Source organism: Vipera berus (genome assembly GCF_964194415.1).
Source record: "Vipera berus genome assembly, chromosome: 7".
In the NCBI taxonomy this organism is placed as follows: domain Eukaryota; kingdom Metazoa; phylum Chordata; class Lepidosauria; order Squamata; family Viperidae; genus Vipera; species Vipera berus.
Genome location: NC_138209.1, coordinates 20,441,609 through 20,460,369, shown reverse-complemented (window position 1 = coordinate 20,460,369; position 18,761 = coordinate 20,441,609). Strand labels below are relative to the sequence as shown.

The 18,761-nt window shown below is 36.9% G+C and overlaps 1 protein-coding gene across 1 annotated transcript in view; it reads right to left on the bottom strand.

Moving 5' to 3' along the window:
* BANK1 (B cell scaffold protein with ankyrin repeats 1) overlaps positions 1-16,565 on the bottom strand; it is a 173,810-nt gene extending 157,245 nt beyond the window's left edge. Inside the window, 1 exon segment of the mRNA XM_081332237.1 lies at positions 16,406-16,565. Within this exon segment, the coding sequence (XP_081188363.1) occupies positions 16,406-16,421 (16 nt within the window). The 5' untranslated portion in view covers positions 16,422-16,565.
* Between the last annotated feature and the right edge of the window lie 2,196 nt (positions 16,566-18,761).

Here is an 18,761-nt window from a genome sequence, read left to right as displayed (position 1 = left end):
TAGTACCCCCTTGAAAGGAGGCTAAAATATGGTTGACCACTGGGACCAGGTAAGCGTGTTGCTTGAGGGCTTTATTTAGAGTGCATTTATAGTCAGCACAAATGCAAATTTCCCCGTTGGCTTTAAGTGGAGTGACTATAGGAGTTTCCCACTCCCCACCATAAACAGGCTGTAACACGCCTTGTTCTACAAGCTTATTAATTTCGGAATCAATTTTATGTTTTAAGGCAAAGGGAACTCTACGAGGCTTAACCCTGATTGGAATTACGTTGGGATTTAGCTTAAAAGAGATAGGCAGGCCTGTGTATGTTCCAAGGGTTGAATCAAAAACATCCGCATATTCTTCGCACACTGACGTGAGATCTACAGTTGTGTCCGGTTTATGCCAGTAATCTGAATACCTAAGGCATCAAACCTATCAAGTCCAATGAGACTCGTTCTCTGGCCCCCTACTACTATTACATCCAGGTGCCCCAAAAACCCTTTAAACATTGCCAACAAAGTGGCTTCTCCCTTAACTTTAACGTGAGTATTTTAAAAATCCGTTAGGATTATATCTGAGGGTCTTAGTTTGGCCCAATTGTTACTGCACCTACACACGAAGTTAAAAGTGTCTTGAGAAATAATTGAGACTGCAGAGCTAGAGTCCAATTCCATCTTACATGGAACTCCTTGTAGCTCCACCATGAGCTTAAGTTTCAGTTTGAGGGGGCGTCGAGCCCTGCTGTGACATACGCTTCTACGGCTTCTAAAAAATCCCACACTAACTGGACCCTAGGCCCCAGTACCTCTCCTAGTCGGTTCTTCCGACTGGTGTTTGGGTGGCCGGTCTCTCTGGCGGGCTCTGCAAACCACCACGATGTGGCCTGTCCTTCCACATGCTCTACACATGGCTGAATGAAAACTGCAGTTGGAGCAAAAATGATTGCCTCCGCACCCCTTACATCTCGGTAAGAGAACTGCCTTGTAACTGTCCTCTCTCTCCTGGCTGTTGCGGTGTTGCGCATTTGGTTGCTTTTGGAGTTGGTTGATTTCAGGTTCTTCTTCCTCTGAAGATTCTCCAGTGCATTTGGCATTCTCAAGGTGGACCGTTTCTTCGAACTTTGTCGATTTGGCAGGCTGTACTGTTTGAACGGTGCCCCCGGCAGCTTCGTCGGCCATCACCTCATCTTGTGCTTCAGAAAATATTAAATTTGGCCTAACAAATACTCTGCTGAAGCGTTCTGTCCCGTAGGCCGCAGACGAGCCGGTCTCATAGTCGCTCTTCTAAATTTGAAAATTTGCATAGGCGTATGGCCTGCCTTAGGCCCGCTATGAACTCCGAAGCTGACTCCCTGGGAAGCTGCACTTTTTGGTCGAACTTGAACCGCCAAGCCATTTCAGATATCTTGGGCTGGAAGTGCCCAGTTAGTTTCTTTTTGAAATCTGTGTAGGAGACCGCTTCGATTGGTGTTGGCACGAAAAGATTCTCGGCTAAATCAAAGGTAGCTGGGCCGCACATGCAGAGTAGCGTTGCGGCCTTCAGTCCTTCTTCCACGATCTGATTGGCTCTGAGCTAGTTTTCTACTTGCGATAGCTATGATGGCCATTCCTCCGGGTGTTTCACATCGAATTCTCGCAGTTTGCCAACCTTCGGCATTCTTTCTTGCTGGTTCCTGCATTCTTCCGGATCCTGCTTCAGGCTCAGGGAAGGAGTCCACAGAGCACGAGGTCGCTAGTGTAGTTTGCTAGCCAACCTTGAGGGGGGGGGAAATGCCTCTTCCCTCTGGTGTGTGCTGCCTTTCCCTCTTAGACTTCAGCTCTTTATTTGGTGAAGTAGGATCCCACCTTCATTGCCATTGTTAAATAGCGGGTTCTTTGGCGCAGGAATGAAGACGCGGAACGGAGTACAGGGTAACTCATTGTTTATTTCGTGCTGGAACTGTACTGAGGGAATGGCTGCAACTAGCCGCAATATGTAGTCTAGCTCCTAGGCGGCAGCCAATAGGTTTGAATCAACTATTGTCACCTGGAGATAGCCAATTGCAGCACAGGAGACTTGTAGTCTGAGTTGCTGGAGAGCCGTTAGCTGCTCCAGCAACCCACGTGGTATTCCCTCAAAAAGCCCAGTACATAACAGTAGGGATGATTTCCTACATATACAGAAAATTTCCTATTAATGTATATAAGAATTATAATTTAAATTACAAACTTATATAGGTTCAGTTCATAGATAGAATATAATTACATTTTAACTACCGTGTTTCCCCGAAAATAAGAGCAGGTCTTATTTTTATTTTTGTCTCCAAAAAAGGCACTAGGTCTTATTTTCAGGAATGTCTTACTCACTTCTGGCACCAACAGCCCTGCCCAGCAGGTCCACTTCTTCTGCAGCTGAAGGAGCAGCTTCATTCTGCAAATGCATTCCAGCCTGCATTTTACAGCCAGGCCTCTCTAGAAGGCCACTACAACTGAGTACCAAGCTATGAATACAATCCCTAACTCAGTTCTCAGCAGCAGAGGTCTTCCGGAAAGGCCTCTGATTGAGAAATGCAGGCCTGGCTACAGAAGACACCGGAGAATAAGAGGGCCAGCGAGGAGAGACTAGCTGTCAGGTTAGGGGTGCAAGGTGTGTGGGGCAGCTCCACCCCTCCACCCACACCATAGGTTGATTTTTAAGTGTGTACCTCGCCCCTAAACTAGGGCTTATTTTTGGGATAGGGCTTATATTAGGCCCACCCCAAAAAATCAAGGTAGGGCTTATTTTCGGGGTAGGTCTTACTTTTGGGGAAACATTTTTTGCCTGAGCACAACCTGAAAGCCATCTTAAGATGTATTCTATACTTCAGGGCTTCCAGTTTTGCGTAGTAGCACAGCAGCCAAGGGATTGCAGGGCTCTGCACCCTGCAGCAAATTTCTGCCTGCTAGAGGATCCTAAATGGGTCTGAAGTTGCCCCATAGAGGTAACAAAGAAGGAAGGAAGTCCCACTGATTGCAGAGAGATAGCGGTCAATCCGATCGGTTTGGGAAAAGCCCTCCAGAAACCAGTAGGAGAAAGGCTAGCTTAACTTCAGAGTCTAGCTCAAACTACAAGCAGCCAAAGCCCAAAAGCACTACTTTAAGCTGACTGTAAATAATGTGTTTGGAACTGGGTAAAAACAGTGATTTTCTCTCTTCTATTTGAAAATTGATTTCATGGGGGAGAAAAAAGAAGGAAAAACCCCAAGAAGCAAAAAGCCTTCGAAAGTGAGAAGGAGGGGGAACTTTGCCCCAAACTCCTACAGACGGAAGCAGCGAATTAAACCTTTCAGGGGGAACAGAAATATACTGAAATGAAATGAATATAAGACTTAATTTGGATAAGTTTGAAATCGGTGGAATCTGCTAAGATTTTCCTTTTAAATCATGAAAATAGAAGTAAACAATTGTCTATTACTGACTGGTGCTGACATCTAGTGGTGGATGAAAATATACAACTGCAGTTGCTTTATTACAGGAACTGGCAAAGCGCAGAAAAAGATAACTTTTTTGGTGACTTTCAATGTCTTAATAACAGAGAACAGCTGTGACAAAAAAAAGAAAGAAAACATTTTGGACTATCTACAAAGTGAGAATTATAAACTCTAAAAAAAAGAATTGAGCTTTCTGGATTACAAATACCAACTCAACGTTGACTCTAAAGCTGTCTGGCAGAGAAAGGAAAACCCTGACTTTTTAGCTATTATGGAAAACCAGAGATCTGCAGAAAGAATATACCAAGAAAAAAACAAATACTTTCCAGAAGGACATCTATGGTATGTTGCAACCAATCCAAACAACAATGATCTCAAACAACTAGGAAATTAAAAATAACTTTGAAAATATAAATGAACACATCTCCAATTTAACTTTACAACACAAAAACTCTCAAAAAATAAAAATAGAGAGTGAGCAGAAAACACAGACAACTGAATACGAGACAGAGGAGAAAGATTTTCAAGATGGAACTTAACAATAGAAAGAAACATGACTTAACCCAGATGGAAAAAAACTTACAGGAAATACTGGACATTGAAAATATAACCTATACTCTAAGATCACAAAATAAGTTTGAGGACAAGAAAAAAGATTTGACAAAATGGATTCTGCCAGGAGAACTATGAGAATTTGAGAGACAAAAAATGATAAATGAAATTAAGAAAGAAAGGAAAAGATTTTCAGTGAATACGAAGGGTGAAACCTTCCTATAAAAACATCTTATCTGTTTTGCCTTTTGTACTTGCAACAACATTTACAAGGTTATGGGAAGACTCTTTGATTCAGCAAACCATATTGATCAGGAAAGATGTTCGGCAAAAAAAAAAGAAAGGCTAAAGTGAGAATTAAGAAATTAGATGATGGGATTTACCAGAGGGAATATTTAAAAATTAAATATCTGTTTGAATATGGTTAAAGAAATAGAAAGATTTTGGATATAAATGAAGATTAGTTTAAGAGGAATGAACCCCTCAAGTAACAGTATTTTTTCTTTCTTTTTTCCTTTGTGTTTTGTTTTTGACATGAGAAATATAAAAAAATTGGGGATGGTTTATATAAAAGAAATGTTTTCTCTTTTTTTCTTCTTTTTTAAGATATGAGAAATGTAAAAGTGTTGGGATGGCTTGTATGAGAAAAAAGACTTAAATACTTAAGTGTAACTAATTTAGAGAAAATCTTAACCAGTGAGAATGTTTTGAATATTGTGGGGAAAACAAATTTAAATAAGAATTTTGTAAACAGGATCTATGATGAGGCAATCAAGATGATCAATTAGAAAAGAAGCTTTATATTGAGGTGGTTATTATTTGCAGAACACGAGAAAAATGTCTATATTTAATTGCCATTTATTCAAATAATAACTGCATTATTTTAAGGTTGGCAAAAGAGAATATTATTGGAAAAAGAGAAAATCAAGCAAAGCAATTATATGGACTATAGAATTATAGAAATTAATAGTTATTGATTGTTTTTTAAATATAAACCCAGACAACATGCTGTTTACCAAATATTAAGGTGATTATGTTAAAAATCAATAAACTATTTTTTTTAAAGATCTATTCTGTACTTCAAGTTGTGGGAGGAAAGGATCATAATTAGGATTTAAGTGATGAGAGGGGAAAATTTCCAGACATCCAGTTGAAACTGTTACAAAAGACTTTCAAACATTGATTTAAACACAGTTAAGTTAACCCCTTTCTTATGGAAAATGATTGGACAACAGCAGGGCTTTTTTGTCATAGAACGCTCAGAACGGAGTTCCGGCACCTTTTTCGGATAGAACCTTGTAGGGTAGGCAAGGCGGGTTGTATGACATGTGTGAGTTCCGGCACCTTTTTCTTTTACAAAAAAAGCACTGGACAACAGAATATCTAATCATAACAAATGCCCTTAATGAATAACATCACTGAAATCTGATCAGTTAGATCCATTTTTAACCTAATTACTACAACTATAAATCAAATTTTCTTAACCTTGATAGCCTCCAACATATGGATTCACAGTAATTGCTGTGAATCTTTAGAGAGATTCTGCTTTAGAGAAGACTGCTTTATTTTAATTATTAAATTCTTGTTTTTTCCTGAAATAATAGCTTTGTTGGGAGGCATAAAATATAATACCCATTCATTCCATTGTCTACACACATTTAGTGGGATATAGACAATTATTTGATTTTGGTTGATTATTCTTCTTAGCTGGGAAACTTACTAAATATCCTTGAGCTACTCTATCCTGATGTAAGGTGCAATTCCATGCTGGAATACAAATAGCTGATGTAGGTTTTTTGTTTTAGTTTTTAGTCTTATAAAAGTAACTTTAATTCTCCATCCCCGGCTGAGCTAAAAGTATGAAAATCTTGATTAAAGTTTCTTGAAGGTTAACAGCAGACAAAAATTGGTTACTGAAAATTAAAACATCCTTGGTAAGGCTAAAATTACAATTAAACTAAGTCCCTAAACATAAAATAAATTAACAATATAGTATTGCACATTCTATCAGTTACCATAACTCTTCTTGAATAGCTTACCGGTAATTTTTTTTAAAAAATGGAGCCAACTTGATTTCTCTCAGATTATTTTGAGGAATAAGTTTTGCCACCAATAAACAATGATTATGGCCCTCTGCCAATTTGGTATGGTGGTTAAGGCACTCTGCTAGAAATTGAAAAACTGTGAGCTTTACTCCTGCCTTAGGCACAAAGCCAGTTGAGTTACCTTGTGCCAGTCATACCCCCTCAGCCCTAGAAAGCAGGCAATCACAAACTACTTCTGAAATCTTGCCAAGAAAACTGCAAGAACTAGTCCAGGTAATGGCCAGGAATAAACTCTGATTCAAAGGTACAAATTAATAAAATAAAAATAAAATTTTAAAAATGGACCGCTATATCATAGATTTCATGGAAATGGGAGATCATTGAATACTTTCCCATCTTACCTATTGTATTTCCAGCAGTTTACTAAGTAGAATAAATACAATTGTTAACTAAAAAATAGAGTAGGCCATCTAAAGAATGCAAAAGAATTAAGATGGCATAGAAAAAAGCAACACAAATAACGGACAGAAAGCATAATGATGTTAGTAACTCTGAAGACCTCTAGATAGTGAATTGTAAATTATAAGATTTGTACATGTTCGTTCATTTTGACCTTACTGTTACAAAATAATTTAGCCAAAATTGTCAATCAGTAAAATAAATTTGTTTTCTATGAAAGGAAATTTAAGCACAGAAATCCTTTCTTTGTTAGGTTGATTTTCATAGGTTTTTAACAAGAAGCATGATTCTTATTTGGTTACTTCTTTCTGGTATGAATTTGATGAGGTCATTCAAGAAGGACATGGGAAATTGTTAATTATAAATTATCCTTTTTGATGGTCAGACAGTTTAGGTTTTATATCAGCTTGATTTTGATAGTTTCTAATCTTGAGTAAAATCCAGTTTTAATAATATATTCTTGCTATTGATGGGGCTCTTGGCCTATTATTAATTTATAAATGTCTCACAGAAACTCAATTTACTCATAACTTATTTAATTTGCAAATACAAAACATGTATTGTTCTAATATAGGAATGCCTGGGCAACATGATTAGATTTTTTACTACTTAAAATTTTGGGGATTTATTTTAGAGGTAAATGTCAGAATGACAGTTTGGTATTTTCAAAATCAAAGTAATTAAGCACAAAAAATGCAAATATGCCTAAATTTTGCTGAGCGCACAATTAACTTACAGTAATCTAGCACATATAACAACTTATTTGAATATTTTTGCAAAAAATATTTTGTCCACTCTTAGTCTTTTAGGTGTTACTAAATAAATTTGTTCCTTCTAAAAGGAGATGTTTTAGTGAGATAAGTGGCTATATAAATTCAATTACTTTATGCTATTAATAATAATAATTATTAATAGAATACAGTCAAACTAGAGTCTTGGACTTTAAGAGAGCTAATTTCAATATACTTAGAGAGAGCTTGGGAAGCATTCCATGGATGAGAATCCTCAAGGGGAAAACAACTCAAGAAGCTTGGGAAATATTGAAAAGTGAGATAATAAAAGCCCAGTCTAGCACAATACCAACAAAGAGGAAAAATAACAGCTCTCAAAAGAAACCAGCATGGCTGCATAAAGAACTCTCTGATAAATTGAAAGATAAAAAGGACAAGTATAGAAAGTGGAAAGAGGGGCACATAACTAGGTCAGAATATCAGCAAATAGCCCGAGCCTGCAAAGATGAAGTGAAGAAAGCTAAGGCTCACAATGAACTAAGGCTTGTGACCAAAGTCAAAAATAACAAAAAAAGCTTCTTTTAACATGTAAAATCAAGAAAAAGTGAAGGAAATGATTGGTCCATTAGTGGTGAAAGTGGCAAGAAGGTGACAAGCAACAGGGAGAAAGCAGAACTATTTAACTCATTTTTTGCATCTGTCTTTACACAAAGGGAAAAAACAGACCAACCTATCAAAAATAGTGCCATAAAAAACAGAATAGAAACACAAGTTAAGATAGGCAAGAAAATGGTAAGTGAGCACCTGTCCAGCCTAGACGAGTTCAAATCACCAGGACCAGATGGGTTACACCCCAAGGTTCTCAAGGAACTGACAGATGTGATCTCAGAACCACTGAACTATATTTTTCAAAGATCCTGGAGCACTGGGGAACTACCAGAGGACTGGAAAAGAGCTGATGTAGTCTCAGCCTGACGTCAATACCTGGGAAGATTCTAGCAAAGATAATCAAACAATGAATCAGCAAGCACCTAGAGGCAAACAAAGTCATTACTAAAAGCCAACATGGGTTTGTCAAAAACAGATCATGCCAGACAAATCTTATTGCATTTTTTGACCAAGTGACAAAATTAGTGGATCAGAGGAATGCTGTGGATATAAGTTACTTGGACTTCAGTAAGGCATTTGATAAAGTAGATCACAAAGTACTACTTGATAAGATAGAAAAATGTGGGTTAGACAGCATCACCACCAGATGGATACATAGCTGGTTGACTGGCCGTACTCAGTGTGTGGTCCTCAATGGAACCGCATATCATGGAGGGAAATGTGTAGTGGGGTGCCCCAGGGCTCTGTTCTGGGCCCAGTGCTCTTCAACATCTTCATCAATGATTTGGACGAGGGGATAGATGGGGAACTCATCAAATTTGACGACACCAAGCTGGCAGAAATAGCCAACATTCAGGAAGATAGGCTTAAGATACAGGAGGATCTGGACAGACTTGAACACTGGGTGCTATCTAACAACATGAAATTCAATTGTGAAAAAAGTAAGGTTCTACATTTAGGCAAGAAAAACCAAATGTACAGATATAGTATAGGGGGTACCTTGCTCAATAGTAGTAACTGTGAGAGGGATCTCGGAGTTCTAGTGGACAATCACTTAAATATGAGCCAGCAGTGTGCTGCAGCTGCCAAAAAAGCCAACACAATGCTAGGCTGCATTAACAGAGGGATAGAATCAAGGTCACATGAAGTATTAATGCCACTTTACTATGCCTTGGTAAGGCCACACCTGGAATACTGCATCCAGTTTTGGTCACCACAATGTAAAAAAGAGGTTGAGACTCTAGAAAGAGTACAGAGAAGAGCAACAAAGATGATTGGGGGACTGGAGGCTAAAACCTATAAGGAACGACTGCTGGAATTGGGTATGTCTAGTTTAATGAGGAGAAGGACGAGTTGGGCTAGATGACCTTTAAGGTTCCTTCCAACTTTATTATTATTATTATTATTATTATTATTATTATTATTATTATTATTGCTATATTATTTGATTAATAGTAAATAAATAGAATTATCTATTTATAAATTATTGAAAGATTCACTTGCAAAATTATATAACTACATAAACTGATAGTTAATTTGGAGTCTTTAATTGGACTTTTTCATTAAAAAAATGTGGGCCATAACTTGTTTCTGCATATCATTACAAGTCAATTCACATTTAGGAAATTTCAATGATTATTTCTTCTTAGTGAAAAATTGGCCAAATGTTTTTAATACTCTGAAAAGTTCAAAGACTGGATTCTGACAGATAATATTGGTTTCCTTGTTTTGTTTTCTAACTGAAATCACTAGTTGATTTTTAATGCATAATTATTACATGGGATTGATTTGGGGGATTAAATCTGAATATCAAAACATAATTTCTCAATTAACACAGAACATTAAGAATTCAGTCAACCAAAAATTGCTCCTTGGCAACTACTGCAACAGTTAATTAAAATTCTGTTGAATTACAGAAATATTCTGGACTTAATTATTTATGCATTGCAGCCCGTGTAGTTTCTAGAATGAAGAAAGACAAAGAAAGGGGCCATTTATCCATTCACCAAAATAAAATATTATGAATACTGGTAGAAATATATTTGTATTTACAGATTTGAATTCTAATCTTATGCTGAAATCCTTTTTTTATTTCAGAGATATATTCTACTAAAGTTTAGATACCAAATGTATAATTACTTTTTGAAAATAAATAAAAAGGTCTCCTATACTCTTCTCAGTTTAAGCACAAATCTGAAATCATATTGGTCACTCCTTTTCAAATTCTCAGCCATACGTCCCTCCTAATACCTGATCAAATTTTAATAGGAAATATCAGTGATCAAAACAGGCATGGCACTGATGTAAGCAGTGAGAGAGACATGCACAAACACACACACACATACTCATACACACAGGTACACAGGATATATATACCTAGGATTTAAGGGATTATATTGAGATACATTCCCAATTCCTATCTAATGATATGACAAAAATATTACAATTCAGTACATCTTTAGTACAAGTAGGTGTGGAGATAAAGTAGATCACTAGATTAAGATAGTAGTGCATATTAGGAGGACCCAGTTGTACGTTGCAGTCTTCCAACCTCATATCTTTTTAAATTCTCTCAAATTTTCCTACACAAAGACTCCATCAATCAAGCTGCTTCAATCCCACCAACATAACAATGCTATATAGAAACTCACTAATAACTTGGGCTGTTCATTTTCTTGTCAACATTTCCTCTATTGGAATTCTGACAGTGAAAAGCACTGGCTTTGGATGCTTCCATTGCTACCTACAGACTGGAATCAGACCTCTTTCTAATCTTCTAGATCAGGGGTAGGCAACCTCGGCTTTTTTATGACTCATGGACTTCAACTCCCAGAATTATGCTGACTCAGGAATTCTGGGAGTTGAAGTCCATGAGTCATAAAAGAGCCAAGGTTGCCTACCCCTGTTCTAGATGATCAAACATAATCCATAATTCCTGAAATAACTTCCTGGGGACCATTGGCTTGTATCTGAATTTAAGATCTGTATCCAAAATCTTTCCTATTATTTCTTTTGAAACTCCTTAAACTTCTCCTGAGCTTTGCATTACAATTCATATTGTATTTTGAGCAATCAGATATTATGTGGATTATTTAGCTCCATTAATTCTAAGCATGGCTATATGGGCTAATCAATTTTATATATATATATATATATATATATATATATATATATATATATATATATATATATATATATATATATATATATATATATATATATATATATATATATATATATATATATATATATATATATATATATATATATATATATATATATATATATATATATATATATATATATATATATATATATATGTTTTCTGAGGTTTTCGCGGGTGTTTATATGTGGATCTTCGGTCATTCGGGTTTCCTCCCGCGTAGAACTAAAGGTGTAGGTGCAACGTTTCGACGGAATCCCATCCGTCATCATCAGGCTGGTGGCTTTAGCTTCCTTCTTCTGGGAGAAGAAGAAGGAAGCTAAAGCCACCAGCCTGATGATGACGGATGGGATTCCGTCGAATATATATATATATTCCTTCAGAACCATAATCCTTAAATAAACTGTCCCACAGTATTTTAATGGTAGCTCAAACTACTAGACAAACGAGAGAAGAAAATCAGTTTTATAGAATTGATCATTAACAGGTGTGGGGGAGTTGGGGATATGCACGTGTGGACAATAATGGCAATCATTATTTGAAACTCAGCCATGTAATGAAAATAGCTATTCATTGCATCAAGACTGATTTCAGGCTGCATACAGCTGTCACGCTTGACATCAGATATGGGTAGGAATGTCCTCATGTTCACAAATGCAAGTTGCAAAGAATTTAAAAGGATAAAAAAAATCCATCTCTATCTCTGTCTCTATCTCTATCTCTCTATCTCTACATCTATATCTATATCTATATATCTATATCTATATATCTCAACACACACATACATTTATACTATATATATATATATACACACACACACACACACATACACACACATATGTATATATATATAACCCAATAAAATCTCAAAAGATGTAAAAGGAATATAAAAGATCTAAAAGATCTTTATTTCACATTAAAATGATACAACATGCATAGACTTCTGTTCCAGGAGACAGTAATAATTTTTTTCAAATTTTATCTGCTGGTCCTTTTTTGTAACTATGTTTCTAGGCTGAAAAACAATATAAAACAAGATAAGTTTGATGTGCATTATACTTGTGACATTTATCTTCATGAATGAAGAGAGAAACAGTAACTCAAGTGTGGCATAACCATTAGTGAAATATTCTGTCACTGCCTCTCCTGTGAACTGAAGATGGATGTCATAATAGATGAGTCATAATGTGTAAAGCTGTACAGAAAAGAACAGAAGCTTTTTTTTAAAAAAGTCAGAAGCAGCCACATTATTATTGTAAAAAAAGCCCAAAATTCATCCCTGTGGGAGAACCAATTTGCATGCTGGACAGAATGGCATACATATGCTTTACTGTAAGTATTGGAGTATGCTCGGGAACAAACAAATATTTGGAGCATTTTGCTTTTTTTTATTCAGTAAATAAAATGTTGACTACAGTACTAGGTGACTTCAGTGGACTGCTTGAAGAGAACAAAGGATAGAGAACAAGGAATCTGATTATTAAGAAAATATGGAGATTATTAAGATTATCCCCCCACGGCTATGGACTGACTTGATGCTGCTAGAGCTGGCTGGTGCAATAGCTGTCACTCAGCAGGTAGTGAAATTAATTTATCTTGTAAGGTGAGACATTGCATATGCTATTCTAGTTTTCAGCATATGTGCATTTCAGGACAAAGAACCCTTTAACAGAAATGGTTCAGGAGGTTTTCAACATTTCACTTCATACTATCTTGAATCCAAAAATTGAGAGTTTCCAAGATAATTGCAGAAAACAGGTTGTTTCCTGGCTAGACAAGTAAAAGGTTTCATTCAGTTCCAGCAGACAAATATCATTTTGCAATTTTGTCTAGATTGCTCTACATGTTATTTAGATTGCTTGAGCTGATGGTTTTAAGAAGATAACTGCTAACTTTTGGAATAAAGATCTAATATCATGTTAACTAGGCATCTCAGAGCATACTACCCCCATTCCAATCCTTAACCCTTCAACTCCACAAAACAGCCCCAGATTACAAATTGGGTGATAATTTGAACCATTTGGAGGGATGGCATGGGAGAAGGGTCAGGATAAAAGTGGAGCAGTACCTCCCAAAGGTTTCTTATCTTCTTTGAAAAAAGAAAAAGAAAAAAAATGGTGCTACCCAAATATGGACATTTTGCCTTCAAATTTGGCAGTAGTCTGTCAAAGTTTGGGAGTTGTGGCCTGCTCCTGGATGCTCAATTTATTCCAGAAAACTGCTTTGCATTATTGTATTATGTGACAATTCTTCACATGATTTAATCTGTCATAATCCATATCCTAAACTAGAAGATTTAAAGTAGAAACCTTACAGAGAGTTCCAATTAGGACAGTTTGTTAAGTTCACTCATAAATGGACACAAGGATAATACTCAATATTAACTGTGATGCATAAAATCATGCTATTAGACTTCTTCAAAGAAAATAAAGTTCATACACACTCACAAAAGTGGGAGGGGTGTTTATTCCTGAAAATCTGATTTCGGCAAGAATGGTAAACAAAGAGAAATGTGAAAGTAAACAGTTCTAGAAAAATATAAAGGTAAAGGTAAAGGTTCCCCCGCACATGCATGCTAGTCGTTTCCGACTCTAGGGGCCGGTGCTCATCTCCGTTTCAAAGCCGAAGAGCCAGCGCTTGTCCGAGGACGTCTCCGTGGTCATGTGGCCGGCATGACTAGACGCCAAAGGCGCACGGAACGCTGTTGCCTTCCCACCGCAGTGGTCCCTATATTTCTACTTGCATTTTTATGTGCTTTCGAACTGCTAGGTTGGCAGAAGCTGGAACGAGTAACAGGCGCTCACTCTGCTACGCGGCACTCAGGATTTGACCCGCCAAACTGCCGACCTTCTGATCGACAAGCTCAGCGTCCTAACCCACTGAGCCACCCTATAAATTAGTGGTGAGGAACTGTTTCTGAATTGTTAGTTTCATTTCATTTCATATAGTCCTCACTTAGCAACCAGAATTGTGAATGACAACTCCATAGCTAAGCAAAAAATCACACGCAACCTTGAGAGTCTTACAATGTCACTTCCCATTCAGTCATTAAGTGAGACATCTTGTGACTGTGACTTCTGCTTTTACTTCTGCATTCACTATTAATGCTGTTTGTGGGAAGCTAGTTGCGAAGCAAGCAAATGGCAACCAGATAATTGCAGAACATGATTGTAAATGCAAGCATTGGTTGCAAAGCTGCTTTGTCTCTTACATTGTTGTAAGTTCAAACAGTCCCTAAATAAGACAAGGACTACCTGTAGGCCTCTAAGTGCTGTGAGGGCACATCTATTGACATAATGGTCCTTGACTGAATCACAGTGCATGAATCACGGTTGTGGGGAGAGGCTTTATTTAACTATATTATTTAACTAAACATTGCATTTCTACCAGAATTTTTAATTGAACTATATCTTTTGGCAATTGATACAGGCATAATATGACAAATGAAAATATTGTGAATGACATATTTGCAGTAAGTATAATATTCATCCATCAGTATTCTCATTGCATATCAGTTTTCCTGTTTAGATGTTCATTTATTTAACATACAGATTTTGATTTGTTTAGTTTCTTCAACATATTTATCATAAATTGGTAATTATTTAAAAATAAGGCCCAACGAGTGTTCTGAATTTTATAAGCTTTTAAATTTCAGTCAGGTCTCTCACTTTCCCACTTTATTTTTTAATTCCCTTTGAACTATATTACTTATCTGAAGATATTGGAAAATGGCAAAACAGCCTGGCCCTGGATTGTCAACAAAGAGATAGTGCTATATGCTTATCATTTTTTTATTCAGACTATATGCTGAATATATTTACACCGAGGGAGGCAAGATTGGAAGAAGATGACATTACTTTGATATTGATGACACTACTCTGATACTGTAGCTGACTATGCAAATGAGTTGGAAGTTCTGGTAGTGAAAGCAAAGAAGCCCAGTGAAAAAATGGAACTAAAATTAAATACCAAGAACAAACTAATGACAACAAATACAGCTACCAGTGTTAGAACTGGCAATGGACACACGAAATTATGAATAGCTTCTGCCTTTTTGAATGGACCTTTAACAGGTAACATTTCTTCTTCAGATCATCACTGGAAATATGTGAGAGGTAAAATATAAATTAAAAATAACAGATTTTTTTCTTTTAAAAGCAAGCGATGGTAGTGAAGAATACAGTATTTGATCTTCCATAATCCCCAGCAATATGACTTGAGGTTGTGTTCAATGGAAGATTACAGAAATTAAAGTTAACCATACTTGCAGTAACCTAAATTGGAGGAAGTTATGACTAATTATTTATTTTCCTCTTGGGGAGAATTTGGAATGAAATTTTCCCCATCTTCACCTTCTTCTTTTTGTCTCTGAATAAATAAGATTTAATTTAAGCAGCCATTTCTATATAAATCTGCTAAAATCTATGATTATTAGGAAAACGTGGCCTGGTTAATGCTTTATTTCAAAAATAAAAGAAATAAAATTCTTAGTAATATTGTCACCTTATATTCATAACTAAAGATTTTGCTAAGTCTCTTAATTCAGAATGTTTAACCTACCTATAATTGATAACTTTCCAGTGCTTAATCAAATTCCAATTCATAAATGACTAACAGAGATGGCGGCTTTATGAAAAATTCAAGTGTCAAAATCAGATTATGCTCTTTGTGATCCTTATTTTTCTGTTATAAACTAAGGCACACTAAATAATTCTAAAATAGCTCAAGAGTAGTCAAAACAATATTTAAAAAGAAAAGATTAAAAAACATAGAGTGATTACGTACATGTAAATAAAGAAAAATTAAGTCCCAAACTTGACTTTTGATGCTTCTGGAAAGCATATTGATAGAACGAACAAATTGCACTTTTCTAGTAGTGATGGGGCCAGTGGTGGGATTCAGCCAGTTTGCACTACTTTGGCAGAACTGGTAGCTAATTTTTTGTTGCCCAGGCCCAGAACGGACTTCTGGAAGTGGCATCCACACAGAGAACCAGTTGTTCACTTATTTGAATTCCACCACTGGATGGGGCAGATATTATATGTTGTATCAAGCCTGTGCTCCTTTACTCTTTATCTCCAGCTTCTCCTTTTTTTCTGCCTCCTGCAGTCTCAGTTATCACCCCTATTAACAATTTTTACTTTTTATTTTTTTATGGCAACCATTAGAAGGCTAGCAGACTCAATCTCTCTCTGACATCTTAGTTAAGTTAGGGAGAGACAAGAGATGTAAAAACCCCCTCCGAAGAATGTTTTGGTTCAATAGGCCATTCTGTGAACTGCCCATCAAAAGACCACAGAGGTTCAGATCTCTAAACATTCATTGAAAAATCACTCCCATTGGACTAATTCAGAATTGCTTCTTGGGAAGCACTGATCTCCTGCTGGTGACAGCTACGCCAACTGCATCACCCACCTGAACTGCCATCCATTGTTATTCTTCTTGGTAGATATGGTCCTTTGCCACGGAGGCAGAGCAAGAGCAGGTCTGCCAAAGGAGGGATTGATGTTTTCTTGCTCCCAAGCCTCCCCAACTTGTCTAGCAGAAAGAGGATGCACAAGCTGAATAGATTCTGTTCATGTTATCACTTGCTGCATTCAGTTCCTCACAGACTCCCTTACACCTAATGCTGAAGGGGGAAGTTTGCCTTCCTGTTGAAATGAAACTGCTCCCCCAGGAGCTTAGAGTGTTGTGACCTGCCCTGTGGTTTGTTAGGTTTCCTCTCTCCACGCTGAAAAAATGCAAAATATAACCTATGAGGGATATAGAAATGTTTATGCATGTTATAAAGGTAGCAGAATAATCACTGAGTGTTAACTTTGGGCCAAATTCACACATTGGTGAGAGGTATGAATGAGATCCACATTTCAATTAACTCTGCTTCATACACTGGTAGCACCTAGTGTGAGATGTTCCTTTCTAGATATCATTTCTATATTTTGTGTGTCTCCCGAATCTTGTACTGAAAACTAGGAAGTTACTATTTCACTTCCCCCCACCTCCCATTGGAATAAATAAAAAATAATAGATATATTTTCATTGAAATAGTATTGTTGCAGCTGGAATGAGAAAGCCTTACCTATTTCTGTTTGTTCTGTCGTGCCTTTTTTCATATACACAACCCACAGTGTCTGTAACAGATGAAAACTGAGTAGGCCACAAAAGTAGAAAACCGGAAGGATTTGTCTTTTTATAGGATTTTTTAGGAATTCATCTCAATCATAGATGTTGGAAGAGGTAGTTAACTTTAAAAAAAATTGTTTGGTGGGTAATTATTTGACTGAAGGAAAATCAGCCCCAAACAAACAGTTCTGTTTGATGTTCTGTCTGGTGTTAACCTACTTAGGAATAACTCTTTGGGTCATTTGGATTACTTTTTATTTATTTATTTATTTATTTATTTATTTATTTATTTATTTGTTTTTATAAACCGCCCTTCTCCCGAGGGACTCGGGGCGGTGTACAGAATAAGGTAGGCATACAGAATGAACAATAGTGAAAACAAACAATAGTAAAATACAAGCTGGGACCCCAGATTAGAGCTATCAGGCCAGGCCAGACTGCTGGAACAGATAAGTTTTTAATTCGCGCCGGAAGGTGCGGAGGTCGGGGGCCATCCGGATTTCGGTTGGTAAGCTGTTCCAGAGGGCTGGCGCACCCACTGAGAATGCCCTCCCCCTGGGGGCCACCAGCCGACATTCCTTGAGCGGTGGCACCCTGAGGAGGCCCTCTCTGTGGGAGCGCACAGGACGGTGGGGTGCTGACATTGGCAGAAGGTGCTCCCGTAGGTAGTCCGGACCCATGTTTACACAATTATTATCCCCCCTCTATGGCCCATTAACATGGTCAGAATGTTTTGGAAGGCGTACTCCCACTTTGATATTCCATTTTTTTTTAATCAATGTAAAGATCCCCTCTCTCTAAGTGTAGGTACAATTCAACTTTGTTTTTTTAAATCAATGCAACTACTCTACTCCAAAGTAGATATATGATGAATTAAAACAATTTACAATAAAACATTCCTACATTCTTTTTTTAAAAAAAGCTAAACAAGCTAAAGATCAAAAATAAATAAATAAATAAATAAATAAACCTTTATTGTCAAAGTACAACATGTGTACATTGAGATTAGCTGAGCCTCCCCCCGTGCTCTCTCCCCCCCAACACACAGTGACAACAAACCCTCCATCCTACCACACCATGTGAACCAACTAGAGTGGTTGACTTTGAGCAGTTATCCAAAATTAGCAAACTCTTAAGATTCATCTTTACTCAGTGCTGGATGCTTGCAATGTTTTTCAACTAAAAGCTGACTCAACATGGTACCAGTTTTGAATGCAATTGGGTCATGATGTAAACTGAGCATTTATTTGTATGAGAAACTATCTAAATCTGTAAAGCAAGCACTTCAGTACAGTGAGATTGAACCTAACCCTCTCCTTGAAGTAGCATTTTATTGAAAGATGAAATATCTCATTTATATTCTGAATATACAGTCTTATGTTTTTTCCCTGCTTATTATTTTGGGTGTGTATTCATAATTGGACTAAGATGAATTCAGCTGACATAGCAGAACATATGGATACATCATCCTGCACATAATTCTTTTTTAAAGTCAGTTTCTTTTTGGCTGCAAAAGACTATGGAGAATCTCCTCTATGGGGAAAAAATGGCCCTCTTTTTCACAGAAGCTGCCTTTCATTTGTAGTAGTAGTAAAGTTTTCCCCTTTTCTTTTACACTATTCATAAAACAGGCTTTAATGTTTGATGG